The sequence below is a fragment of the Peromyscus californicus genome, unplaced genomic scaffold (genome assembly GCF_007827085.1).
Source record: "Peromyscus californicus insignis strain IS unplaced genomic scaffold, ASM782708v3 Scaffold_4__1_contigs__length_199733344, whole genome shotgun sequence".
NCBI classification, from domain to species: Eukaryota; Metazoa; Chordata; class Mammalia; order Rodentia; family Cricetidae; genus Peromyscus; species Peromyscus californicus.
The window spans coordinates 27595308-27608040 of record NW_026294562.1 but is presented as its reverse complement, the minus strand read 5'-3'; the positions used below and the strand labels follow the sequence as shown (position 1 = coordinate 27608040).

The 12733-nt window shown below is 44.4% G+C and overlaps 1 protein-coding gene and 1 non-coding gene across 6 annotated transcripts in view; both read right to left on the bottom strand.

The window, feature by feature from the left end:
- Positions 1-12733, bottom strand: part of Pank1 (pantothenate kinase 1) — a 73025-nt gene that overhangs the window by 23835 nt on the left and 36457 nt on the right. For all 5 annotated transcript variants that reach the window (XM_052762080.1, XM_052762079.1, XM_052762082.1 and 2 more), the window contains exon 2: positions 6184-6536. In XM_052762080.1, the coding sequence (XP_052618040.1) occupies positions 6184-6536 (353 nt within the window). The remainder of the gene's footprint in view (positions 1-6183; positions 6537-12733) is intronic.
- Trnat-agu (transfer RNA threonine (anticodon AGU)) lies at positions 8517-8590 on the bottom strand. Its single transcript has one exon. It is a non-coding gene; the product is annotated as a tRNA-Thr (tRNA).

Genomic DNA, 12733 nt, shown 5'->3' with positions numbered 1-12733 from the left:
TGTCCTAGAATTACTTATGTTATCCAGGCTGGCCTTGAACTCACAGAGATCTGCCTGCCTCTGCCTCTCTAGTGCTGTGATTACAGTTGGGCCCCCACCACAACAGACACAAATTATATAATACACTTCGCTTCCAGCACGCTTTTAAGGACACTAGCTCCATGAGTCAAGTTATGAAAGAAAAAGTTATCAAGCCCAAAGCAATTGCACATTAATTTTGAGTTACAAATTATAATTGTCAGGATTATTTTTCTTTTCACAAGAGAGACCTAACAGAAACCTGTGAGACAGATGAATCTCAAACAAGCTTAGTGAATGAAAATTCTAGCTTTTTCTCACGTACCAATGAAAAAGGCCATGTGAGAGGACGAATGTCAAACCTGAAGAGAGTGGAGAATGTCATCATCTAAAAATATCTTACAACTATAATATCACAAATCCATTCCCAGACTAATATGAGAACCAAGCTAGTGATTTTGTTTTGTTTTGTTTTGTTTGAGACAGGGTTTCTCTGTAGCTTTGGAGCCTGTCCTGGAACTCACTCTGTAGCCCAGGCTGGCCTCCAACTCACAGAGATCTGCCTGCCTCTGCCTTCCGAGTGCTGGGATTAAAGGCATGCGCCACCACTGCCCGGCAACTAATAAATATGATTAAATGGTCCACTTAGATGAGAGAGTTCACATGTTCAAATTATTTAACTTTACCCTTTTCTCATGATTTTCCACCTAGCTTTTCACACTCTTCCAAGATTTTTTTCTTTTTGTTTTTCCCTTGTGTATGTGTGTATGATGGAGGTACATGCTTGTTGGACACGTGTGTGCTGGGGTGTGAAGCTATGAACGTGTGTACAGACTTGAGAAGGACATAGGGTGCCTCCTATCATTCTCCACTTGATTCCCTCACTGAGCCTGGAGTGTACCACCTCGTGGCTAGGCTGAGAGCCAGCCAGCCTCAGCAATCCTCCTGCCTCTGACGCTCCCACCCACGGCTGGGGTTACAGGTATGTGCAGCCACACCTGCTTTTCCTATACAGGAGCCAAGAAGCTGAATTCAGCACCTTGTGTTTGCACAGTAAGCACCCTGCCTGCTGATGAATCTCCCCAGACCTCCTGGGAAAAGTCTTAACACTGAAACTCACTGAAACTCGTATAATAAGAACATCCTTTCCCCTGACCTCACTCAGCCAAAGACTATTATCATATCCTAGTCAAAGCATAGACCCATAGATTTTTTTTAAATAAACAAGTAAAAGAATATCTTTTCGGTTGTTATTGTTTGTTTGTTTGTTTGTTTGTTTGTTTTTCCGAGACAGGGTTTCTCTGTGTTGCCCTGGCTGTCCTGGAACTCACTATGTAGACCAGGCTGGCTTCGAACTCACAGAGGTCCGCCTGCCTCTGCCTCCTGAGTGCTGGGATTTTAGGTGTGCACCACCACTGCCTGGCCAAAGAACATTTTCTAATGCCTACTAATGTCAGCCTTAGGGTGAATAAAACTCGCATGTGTCCTATATAGATGTGGACTTTTCCCTCTATAAATATTTTCTATTGCTAAGAATATGCTGCATTACGAATACTCTTGCCGAAGTTAAGTAAAGTATGAAGCGTGGCAGAGAATGAAACATTAGAATTAGCAGATAAAACATCCTGCCACAAAACTAACTGTAATCTACATATTGTTATAAATAAGCCGGATTTATCATGTGGAGGGTCATGTTTAAATAGTGGAATTTTTCATTGGCTTATCAGTGCCATATACCACCTAACATTAATTTAATTTATTTATGGGGGGGGTGCCACAGTGTATGTGGAGATCAAAGGACAATTTACAAGAGTTGGTTCTCTCCTTCTACCATTAGGATCCTGGGGACCAAACTCAGGCTGGCAGGTGTGTTGGCAAGCATCTTTACCATCTCACTGGTCCCCACCTAACATTAGACTAGGTTTTGTGTTCCAGCTTGCTACATCATTAATTTAGAAAACGAATATATACCAATCTTGAATTGACTTGAAGTCAGAAATAGTGACACACGCTTGCAATCCCAGCACCTGGGAGGCAGAGGCAGGAGGATTAAGAGTTAGGGCTACACTGCAAGATCCTGGCTCAAATAAGAAGCTTCGTTAGGACCATGATCTTAAATGTTAAATTAAAAAAAAAAGGGGGGGGCGGAGGAATGGTTCAGTGGTTAAAAGCACTGGCTGCTCTTCCAGAGGACCCAGATTTGATTCCCAGAGCCCATATGGTGGTTCACAATTGTTTGTAACTTAAGTCCCGGGGGATCTGACACTCTCTTCTGGCCTCCATAGACACTGGTACATAGACATACATGCAGGCAAAACACCCATACACATAAAAAAATAAAGGTAAAAAATAATAAAAATTTTGAATTAAAATTAAGAGACTCTATGAAACAGAAATAAAACTGAAATAGAGCCTTGTTCAATAAAAAAAATATCCTATAGAAGAGCCTAATTTAATGACTATCTCACCAGTTACAGTCTTTTCTGGTTATTCTAAGTTGGAGAAAGAACATCTAACACTTCCTAAAAACGTAAGTGCATTTGCTAAATATATCTAGAATGCAGTCCTCACATTTAACAAGTGCTAACTATTCAGAGTGTGCTGAAGATTTTCCACTTGGGCCTGATATTTGGAGTTCTGAAACTCTAAATGCAGTGATTCTGCACAATATCATGATTTTACACACATGTGCTTTTTATTGTTGGGCAAACTGTTTAATACAGAGAGTAGTATATATCTTTTCTTACTTTATTTCTGTATGTATCTGTGTGTTCGCGTATGTTCATGTGTGTTTGTGTATGTGTGTGTGTGTGTGTGTGTGTGTGTATGTGTGTGTGTGTGTGTGTGCATCAGATGGCCAGAAGACAGTGTTGGATTTCCTGGATCTGAAGTTACAATTGGTTGTATGCTGCCTAGTGTGGGTTGCTCAGATCCACACACTGGTCCTCATGAATGAGTAGCAAGAATGCTTAACCTATAATTTATGGTATCCATGTAGCCCCTAGAGCAGTGGTTCTCAACCTTCCTAATGCTGAGACCCTTTAATATAGTTCCTCATGTGGTGGTGACCCCCCCAACCATAAAATTATTTCATTGCTACTTCATAACTGTAACTTTGCTACTGCTATGAAATGTAATGTAAGTATCTGATATGCAGGATATCTAACATGTGACCCTGTGGGAGTCTCCACTTACAGGTTGAGAACTGCTGTCCTAGATTATATATTGAATCTTCCTAAGTCTTCAGCTTTCTATACTACAACACCTAGGAGCTTGGACTCTGGACACCTATGTGCCTTAACACTTTCTAATCCATTTGCCTAAAATATCTGCATGGCCTAGTATTTATTACTTCTCCAGGTTTCTGTTTCAATGTTACCTCATCACATCCCAGGACCCTCCCAACACTCTCTATCCTTACTTTGCCTCTTTTTCTCCTTCATTTCACACACACACACACACACACACACACACACACACACACACACTTTAATATATATAAAACACCTACATACTTAATATATTGCATATTCACTTGCTTACATGATCATTGACCACACGGTGGTCAGGAGATGTGTTTTGTGAATAACACTACTTTAGCACCCAAAAGGGGCATGATTAAACTATGTGTTGGGTGGGTGAATGGCTACACAGAAAGAAGGTGGGAGAGCCTATCCGTCCTCACAAGCTTTGGATACAAGACCATCATTTATTCAAACAGGACACAGGAAGAAATCTTTCTCAACTCTGTCTTCACATTGGCCAAGACTTATCATGGAAACAGAAGACAGCCACTGGTCCAACACCTCATGGAAACAGCTTGGCCAAACAGCTTAGCCAAAACTCCAGATGTGCTCCTTGCTCTGGTCTGTTCATTAGGCTCCAAGCAACTGCCTGAAGGACAACATGACCTTTCTCAGTTTAAAACCTTAAGAAACGCACTTGCTCATGGCCAACACAGATTGAGTAACTCCTTCTCCTAGGGCATGAATAAACCCTGAGGAGGGATGGAGGCATGACAGAGGTTGCATAAATCCATCAGGTCATCTTGGTTCACCTCAGGCTCTCCAGTGCACAGACAAGATAGCATGGACTGGAAGGCTTAAGGAACTGATCCCATTCCCACACAAAGGCAGCTCTCCTTCTGAATTAAAACAGGGGTTCAAGACCAGATCTTACCCAGCAGGCATTACAATGCAAAAGCCTCTTAAGGGCCTGAAAGCTTTAGTTTCTTCACACAGTGTAAGAATGCTATTATCACTTCCAGTTCTTTTGTCCTGGATGCCCTTCCCCCACTCCCCACATTGCCGCCATTGTTTGCAGATGATGAAATTGAGGCCCACAGCAGAAACATGTTTCAGCAAAAGCTACCTAGCAGGTAAAGGCAGAAACAGAACTAGAATTCAGGTTTAACCCCCACCCCCATCCCAATATGGGCTTAAGTTCTCACATCCATGCTCCTTAACTTTTTTATTTCAAAACTGTTCGGTTACTGAGTCCCTTTAGTGGGGAGGAGAACCCCACGCATGAGTCATTTGAGTCAGTGGTCGTGTTAAATTCTATGGCTGTGTAGGAGAGGACAGCACAGAAGAAGATGGTTAAAACCTGAAGCTAATCGGTCTCACCCAGGTTAGTGCTGTAGGACCGCTGCCAGCTTCTCTAGCAAGTTCCCACTGAAGGTTCAGTTTGCTCAGCACGTGCACTGTAAGTCTGAGCCCTGGATTTTATCAGCAGCATCCCCCCCCCCAAAAAAAAATACTACTCACTGTGCACTGCAAGTCTAAGCCCTGGATTTTATCAGCAGCATTCCACCCACCCCCAAAATATTACTCACTGTGCACTGCTAGCCTGAGCCCTGGATTTTATCAGCAGCATCCCACCCACCCCCAAAACACTACTCACTGAGATCAGTGGAGTAAAACGTGTTCCTTTTGATGACAAAATTTGCATCTTCCAGCTTTATTAAACACTGTAAATAACATGATCATTCATCATGCAATGATCACAGATTTTTCTACCAAGACTCAATTACATTTGTTCTGTGACAAAATGCAGGAGTCTGCACTGCAGGCTTGGAACAATGCATTCTACGATGCATCTCACGGGGTTTTCCACTTTGTGAGATGATCAGTCCTAAAATCTTCTAACCTTTCCTTCACTTATGTTCAAGCACGTATCTAACTGCCTGTACTTTCCCAGACAGACCCACATTCGTTCCTTAATTTTATTCTCACTTAGTCAGTAGAGAGCTTACTGTCTTGCCTGACGAGATGGAGAAATTAGAACACAGATGTTAAGGGATTGCCTAACAGAGAGAGACTCTGGGCTGAATGTTATTTTTCCTTATCTAATACTCAGCACTGTACACCTTAAAATGATATTCAATAACGAAGGAATTCACTTACAAATAACAGTGAAGATGTTTGCAGTGTGGGGTTTTTTGTTTATTTGTTTCGATTTTTTGAGGTCGAGTGGCTAGCCTTGGTCCTTCAGTCTCTACATCCCAAGTGCTAGGATCACAGGCATGCACCATCATGACCAGCCGAAGATCTTATTTTTGTAAGAGAAACTTCAGAACGGCACTCACAAAACTGAGACATGAATGAGCGCAAATGGGTAGAAAGATGCAATCATTTTTAGTTAGACGTGTAGAAAGTGTTCCTGTGGGTCTCAGCCTATGAATCCATAGAACTGGCCTCATGACTATGTAGTAAGAGTCTGTGGAAAACCCAGTACTAACTGAGCTACGTGTCTCTGAAGGTGATGTATATCATCTTGTCTCTACATATGACACAGCAGTAACTGTTCAATCTCAGCACCATAGAAACCATCATGGCAGCATACTACTGTAACCCCAGGAGTTGGAGAGAGAATCAGATGTTCGAGTTCTCTTTGGCTACATAGTGAGTTCAAGACCAGCCTGTGTCACAAAAGTGAGGATGATGACAGATGTTGAGTACTCAGTCAGAGCCAGGTACATATTTCCTCATTGAACCTTTCTCGGAACAGCCCTATGAAACAGGTCACGGATTTGTTCTCATATAGGTGAGGAAACCACAGCACAGACAAGTCCAAGTCCCAAGGTTAATGGTCTAGATCTTAGCATGCCTAGACTGTGGTCATGTGAGAAGCTTGGCTGTTCTAACAAGGGCAAGCCCAACCTACCATTCTGAAGTCCTCCTCAAACTTGAAAGCCCCACCTCCCGTGGCACAGAGGGTGGTGTGGAGGCTGGAGAAGTTCTTCTCGCTGCCCATCTGGATGAACATGTGCATGGCACAGGTCGGAAAGCGGATGAAGTGCAGGTTCCCCTTGCGCCCACACATGGTCAGGTTTTTCAGTTCCAGGTGGACGTCTCGGATCCCAGTTTTGCCATAGGCAGTATTAGAAGTCAAATACTTCCGGATGCTCTTCAGGTTCTCCACTTCTTCCTGCTCTTCTTCTGCTGTGATATCCTTTGGTTCAAAGTAAACCAACTTAACCAGGGTTCCGCCAATATCCATACCAAACCACGGGAATGCTGGGGACAGAAGAGAAAAGAATGAGGCTGCAGGCTCAGTGTTTGAATAGTCAGTGAGGAAATGCATTCACCATTAAATGTCCTCTAGGTCAACTACACAAGCCTAAAATGAGGTGCAGAGAGACAGAGTCCCCATGGCACCCACAGCTGTTCACAGCCACTCAGAATTAAGAGAGACGGCACAGGACTCTGCAGAATCATAAACCAGCCTCGGCTGTGCTTTTGGAACTCAAGTACCCTGCCAAGCCCAGTGCTATTCCAGTGTTTAAAGACATTTTTTCTTTTGCACAGAGCATACTCTAAGTGTTATTTTATAGACTCTTAGTCAAATTAGTGGATGAGTTCCTAAGCCAGGCATGGTGGTGCACACCAGCACACAGGAGCTGAGGCAGGAGGATTGCAAGTTGAAGGTCAGTCTGGGCTACAGAGTGAGACTCAGTCCCGGAGGAAAGAGGAGGGGAGGGGAGGGCAGGGAGAAGAGACGAGACAGACTGATTCCAGGCACAAAAAGCTTCTTTGACACTTTTCTTTGGTTTCAGCCCTACAGATTATCTATCTACACCCTCATCAAACTGAGAATGCTGGGCTCTAGTAAAGAAAGGTCTTTTCCTGGTGCCAGAACCACCTGTTTTCTGTTCGTGAGGTTGAGGGAAAAGGGTAGAAGGAAAATATCCCTGCACACAAAAGCTTTCCTAAATCTCACTGTTGTTTCATTTAGGGTTCAGATATCCATTCAACAGTTGTTGGTAAACAGTAATTTCCCCCAATACTCTAGAAGCACGGAGCTCGGACGTGTCTCAGTCGGTGAAGTGCTTGTCTACTATACGTAGAGCCCTACGTTTGATCCTAGCATCACATACACTAGCAGAGTGACACGGGTCTGTAATCCCAGACCTTGGAGGGAGGCTCAGTTCAATGTTATCCTGGGCTACCGAGTGAGTGAAGGCCACTCTGCGACAGAAATCCCATCAAGAAGGAAGAGGGGGGCGGGGGGGTCCTCTGCAGCATTTTGAGGATAACAGTTTTGGAGAAGTTCTGGCAACGTGTTAAAACTAAAAGTAGCCAGGAGTGACGGCACATGCCTCTGATAGAGGCTGAGGCAGGTGGATCTTTCTGAGTCAGCCTTGTCTACATAGTGAGTTCCAGGACAGCTGGAGCTATGTAGAGACTCTGTCTCAAAAAACAAACAAACAAACAAACAGTCCTTAAAGTACATTAGAAAAAAAAAAAAGGCCCCAAGCCAGGTGTGGGACACGTCTGTAAATGTCTGTAATCCTAGCATCCAGGAAGTTGAGATAGAAGATTGCCTGTTTTGGATTCCAGGACAGCCTGAGCTACAGAATGAGACCTGCCTCAACAACACAAAATCTCGAAGTATTCAAGGAGCACATGTCAGCCTGTTGATAGTGTACCTGGGGATGGAGAGATGCTCAGGGAGCAGTTAACTGCACATGCTGCTCTTCGCCAGTTCCCAGCACCTATGCGGGGTGACTCACAACTGCCTACAACTCCAGCTCCTGAGGGACCCGACACCTCGGGCCTCCTCGAGCACACACGTGCACACACAGACAAACATACACATTAATGTAAAAATAATAAAAGTAAATCTTAAAAATGGAATGACCAAATTAACACAACTATTAAAACAAACTATAAACAAAGTGTATGTTCTTTAACAAAGAAAGAGAGAGTATGACTTCTAAACTGTGGATACTAGACAGCTGTAAACATGATCTCACTGGAATTACTTTGCCCAAATTTCCATTAATGAGAAAAGCAAAAGATCGGGGCAGTGTACACTCAGACAAGTACAGATGCTTATCTCCTCCATATTTGCTTTTTGTTTTGAGACAGGGTCTTATGTAGCTCAGGCTGGCCTCGAATGCAGCGTGTATCCAAGGATCACCTTGAACTTCCTGACCCTCCAGCTTCCCCTTCCTCAGTTCTGGGGTTACAGGAACATGCCCCCATGCTCCGTTTATGGGGTGCTGGAGATTGAACCCAGGTCCTCGTGCATACTAGGCAAGCACTCTACCAACTGAGCTACATCCTCAGCCTTTTCCACTTGGTTTTGAAAAAGATAAAGTGAGGCGAAGGAAAGAAGGAGGATGAGAGAAATCTGGTCCCTGTGTTTACGGATGTGAGCCCGCATAAGGTACGGGAGACCTCAGATCTGCTGAGATGACAGAGACAGCAGGAGGAGAGGTGACATGGGCAGAGGCTAGACAGAGGGAATGAGACTGCATGCATCCTGGCAACTTTCAGTGCACGCAGCAGTCGAAAGAACTCAGCAACAGTGGGAATCGGAAACGACATCAGCACTGTTAGGACAGGACAAGACACATAAAACCTAGAGAACGCACTGGTACTACGCCAGTAACCCATCGCTGACCCCGCAATTGACACTGACCTCCGGGAGGAGGAGCCCCCTCATAACCTTCTATTTGGTTAAATCTTGCTAAAGCACAAGCAACTGAAAATGCCCGACTCTTCAAAGCACAGCGAGAGATTCCTGAACATCCTGCAAGTTATTTAGAAGTCTCAATTGCCTCTGAGCCATTTCAAAGCTTTTGTTGGCAAGGCGTCAAAAGAACCGGAAAAAGGTGTAGTGTTACAAAAAATTTAGTATGGTGTTTTATGAGTAGTTTGGGCTAAGGTAAAAGACAATAAAGGTTAGAAGGACTGTGTTCATTTAAGCAGGAATGGAAATTGTTTTAGGACCTAGAGATGGAGGAGGAGTCAGGAAGGGGAGACTGAGGCTGTGTAGCTCAGGAGCATGGCACAGACCTAGAATAAACAAGAAAGGCCCTAGGTTCTATTCCTAGGACGATGGGAAGTGGGGGATAGAAGAGGAGAGAGAGAAGAAATTGGTTTTATTTAGCTATTTCACATCTTTTTAGAGGGTGGGTGGTTGAGACAAGGTCTTATCCTATAGCCCAGGCTGATCTGAAACTTCTGAGCCCCCTGCCTCAGACTCCTTGAGTCTGGTCTCCATGCCTGCCTTTCCTTTTCAACCATCATGAACACAGCACTGCTCTTCTGCTCACACAGCATGCTTTTTTCCAGGCATGTGTATAATGGCACTCATCCTCCTGATGTCTAGATCTGCTTAAACCTAAGCTTCCCTTACAGCCACACTGTCGATGGTGATAAGAGAGAAGAGGAAGGAAGAGGAAGAACATCCCTGCAGCCGCCAATGCCCCACACATGCCACAGATAGATGCCCAGATATGTGGGTAAATTCAGCTGAACTACTGTGCCTACCAGAAGCCCATTCTAGACCCAGAATGCTAGCATTCACCCCTTGCTCTCCTCCCCAAAGCAGATGTTATGACAAAAACAAAACAAAGGGCTGATATAACTCAGCGGTAAGTAGCTTATGTGACATGTGCAAGGCCCTGGGCTAAATCCCCAGGAGGAGGAGGACATTGAAAATAAATAAACTAGAGTCATCAACAATAGGAGACCATGTTCAAGTTTCACAAGAACACTTCCATAAACAAGTGTTAAATAAATATGACAGGAGGCCACTGTTTGGACCTAGCACCTCCCCTATCCCCCAAAAGACCAAGCTAACAATCTACATGGAGTCATTCACACCCATCTGGAACTAAACTATTGGTCTGACCTCCTGAAAACTCTGGATTAGAAAATCCCAGGAATTGTGCCCCACCCCAAACAAGCCAGCTTCTACTAGCACAACATTGAAGCTCCTCCTGCCTAATCCTTACACAAAGAAGTAACCTAGCTCTGAGTAGTGGCTCCTATCTATAATTCTCACCTTGTATGCTGAGGCAGGAGGACTGCTACAAGTTGTAGGCCAGCCTAGGCTACACAAGTGAGTTCTAGGATGGCTAGGATTATGCGTGAGCTCCTTTCCCCCAGAAAATAAAAAGAAAACATCAACAAAAGAAAGGATTTGATGCTATCAATTATTTTTCTATTCTGTTTCCCTTTCTCTGCCATAAAGGAAATGACTTTTTAATGACACATTTATTTACCTTTTATTGTATCAGATTTCAAGGCTTTTTCTGTCTGTACCAAACACCTTTGGTTGGCCCACTGGAAACCGCTAGATTTTAAAATAGAAAATAAAGCCAATGAAGCCCACTAACCTTGGGATTGGGGAGAAGACTCAGTGGGTGAAGGTGTCTGCTGCTAAGCCTGAAGTAGATCCCTGGAACCCACACAGTAAAAGAGAAAACTGACCTCAGACCTCACATGTACACCCTGACACGTACATAAACACACTGATATGAAATAAATAAATTTAAAAAATCAATGATCTCAACTGTTGTGATTTTTACCCTTTGGCAGCATATATAAATAAACCACTGCTCTTTAGAGCAGGGAGAGTTGAGCCAGGCCGTGGTGGAGCACGCCTTTAATCCAGCACTTGAGAGGCAGAGGCAAACAGATCTCTGGTGAGTTCAAGACCAGCCTAGTCTACCTAGTGAGTGCCAGGACAGCCAGAGTGGTTACACAGAGAAACCTGTCTCGAAAAAAACAAAACAACAACAGCCCTCTCTCACCACCATCCCCCCCCCCGCCCCCCCCCCCCCCCCCCGCCCCCCGGAAAGCAAAAAACTCCAGGGAGAGTTGGGTACTATGAGCTGCTGCAATGGGACCTGGCCTGTTGTCACTCATGAGTGTAATAACACGGTGAGGGAGAGAAGAGGCCCCAAAGAGTGAGAAGCAGACCTGGGAGATTGGCAAAGGTTGGTAAAACACTTTTCTGTGATGATTTAAATGGCAGATAACTAACACATCTGAAGCATGAGACTGAAAGTCAAATGTTAGCAGCAGGTGTTGGCTCTTTCGGGCTACCACTGACTGTAAAAGTGGGAGAGGACGAAGTCAGAAAATAAGTTCCTGGTTTAACAGCAAAAAGCAAAGAGGGTGGGGTCAATAACCTCAATCCGTGGAAGGTAAAGCCGTAACAAGCACGCCAAGACGTGAGAGTGGAAACAGACATGTGGCGGCCCACGCCTGGAATCCCAACACTTGGCGGGTGGAGGCAGAGGACCAGAAATTCACAGTCAGCCTCAAAACAACAAAAACCAAACATCACTTTAGAGAGAAATCAGCAAGAAATAATGCCCCCTCTCTAAGCAAACTACTTTAGGGGTAGGCATGTTCTTGAGCATAATTTAAGAAGAACGGTGGACACACTTTGGGCTGCATTTACCTCTAGGTCAGGGAGTAACTGTCCGAAGGGTTAAGATGCCCCTGGGCATGCACAACTTGTGCCATACAGTTTTATTTGAAGAAGAAAAGGCGATTGGAAGGTTCACCTTCTTCAAAGAATAAAGATGCCTGTCTTGCTACCGGCTAAGAGTCAGACCTGAAGAGCAGGGGAAAACCACCCACCCGATGAAAACAAAAGCTGAAAAAGCCTCTTCCTGAAAAAGGTCAATTGGCACTCCACACTTCCCGCCTCATTCTTAAGTGAGGAGAACTGCTGTCATCCTCACTGTTAACATTGAAGTTAGGATGTACACAGCAAGATGAGTTAGAGCAGTGGTCCTCAACCTTCCTAATGCTGCGACCCTTTACTACAGTTCCTCATGTTGTGGTGACCCCCCCCAACCATAAAGTTATTTTCGTCGCTACTTCATAACTGTGATTTTGCTACTGTTATGAACTGTAATGTAAATATCTGTATTCCAATGGTCTTAGGTGACCCCTGTGAAAGGGCCATTCAATCCCCCCGGGGGTCACGACCCACAGGTCGAGATCCTCTGAGTTAAGAGGGGTTGTTTTAGATCAGCCCTTGGATAAGAATAGCTCAAGTGAAAAGCTTATAATGCCATCTAGCAGCAAAAGCCAGTCTGATTCAAAATAGCATCCATTAAGTCAATAGACTGGCTTGGAAGAAGCAAAAATTCCATGTCACACAGCAAACCCAAGGAAGGAGGGTGTCAGAGAAACACTGGGGATCTGCTGCAGGGATGTGCAAAGCGACTAGATCAAAGAGATATGAAGCTGACTCCTTGGGGAGTTGTACAGCCAAGGGAACCATGAGCCTGAACCCACACAATCAGGAAAACTGCTCAAGACTCCTGGGCACTCTTGGATTCCCTAAGCCAGAAAGCAGCAGACAAGGTCAAAGGTCAAATTCTCCAGTGTTTTCTACCATGGGGCAGGAAATGAGGAACATGTTGGGGGATCAATTCCAGAGCCGTGGGCTCCCTAAG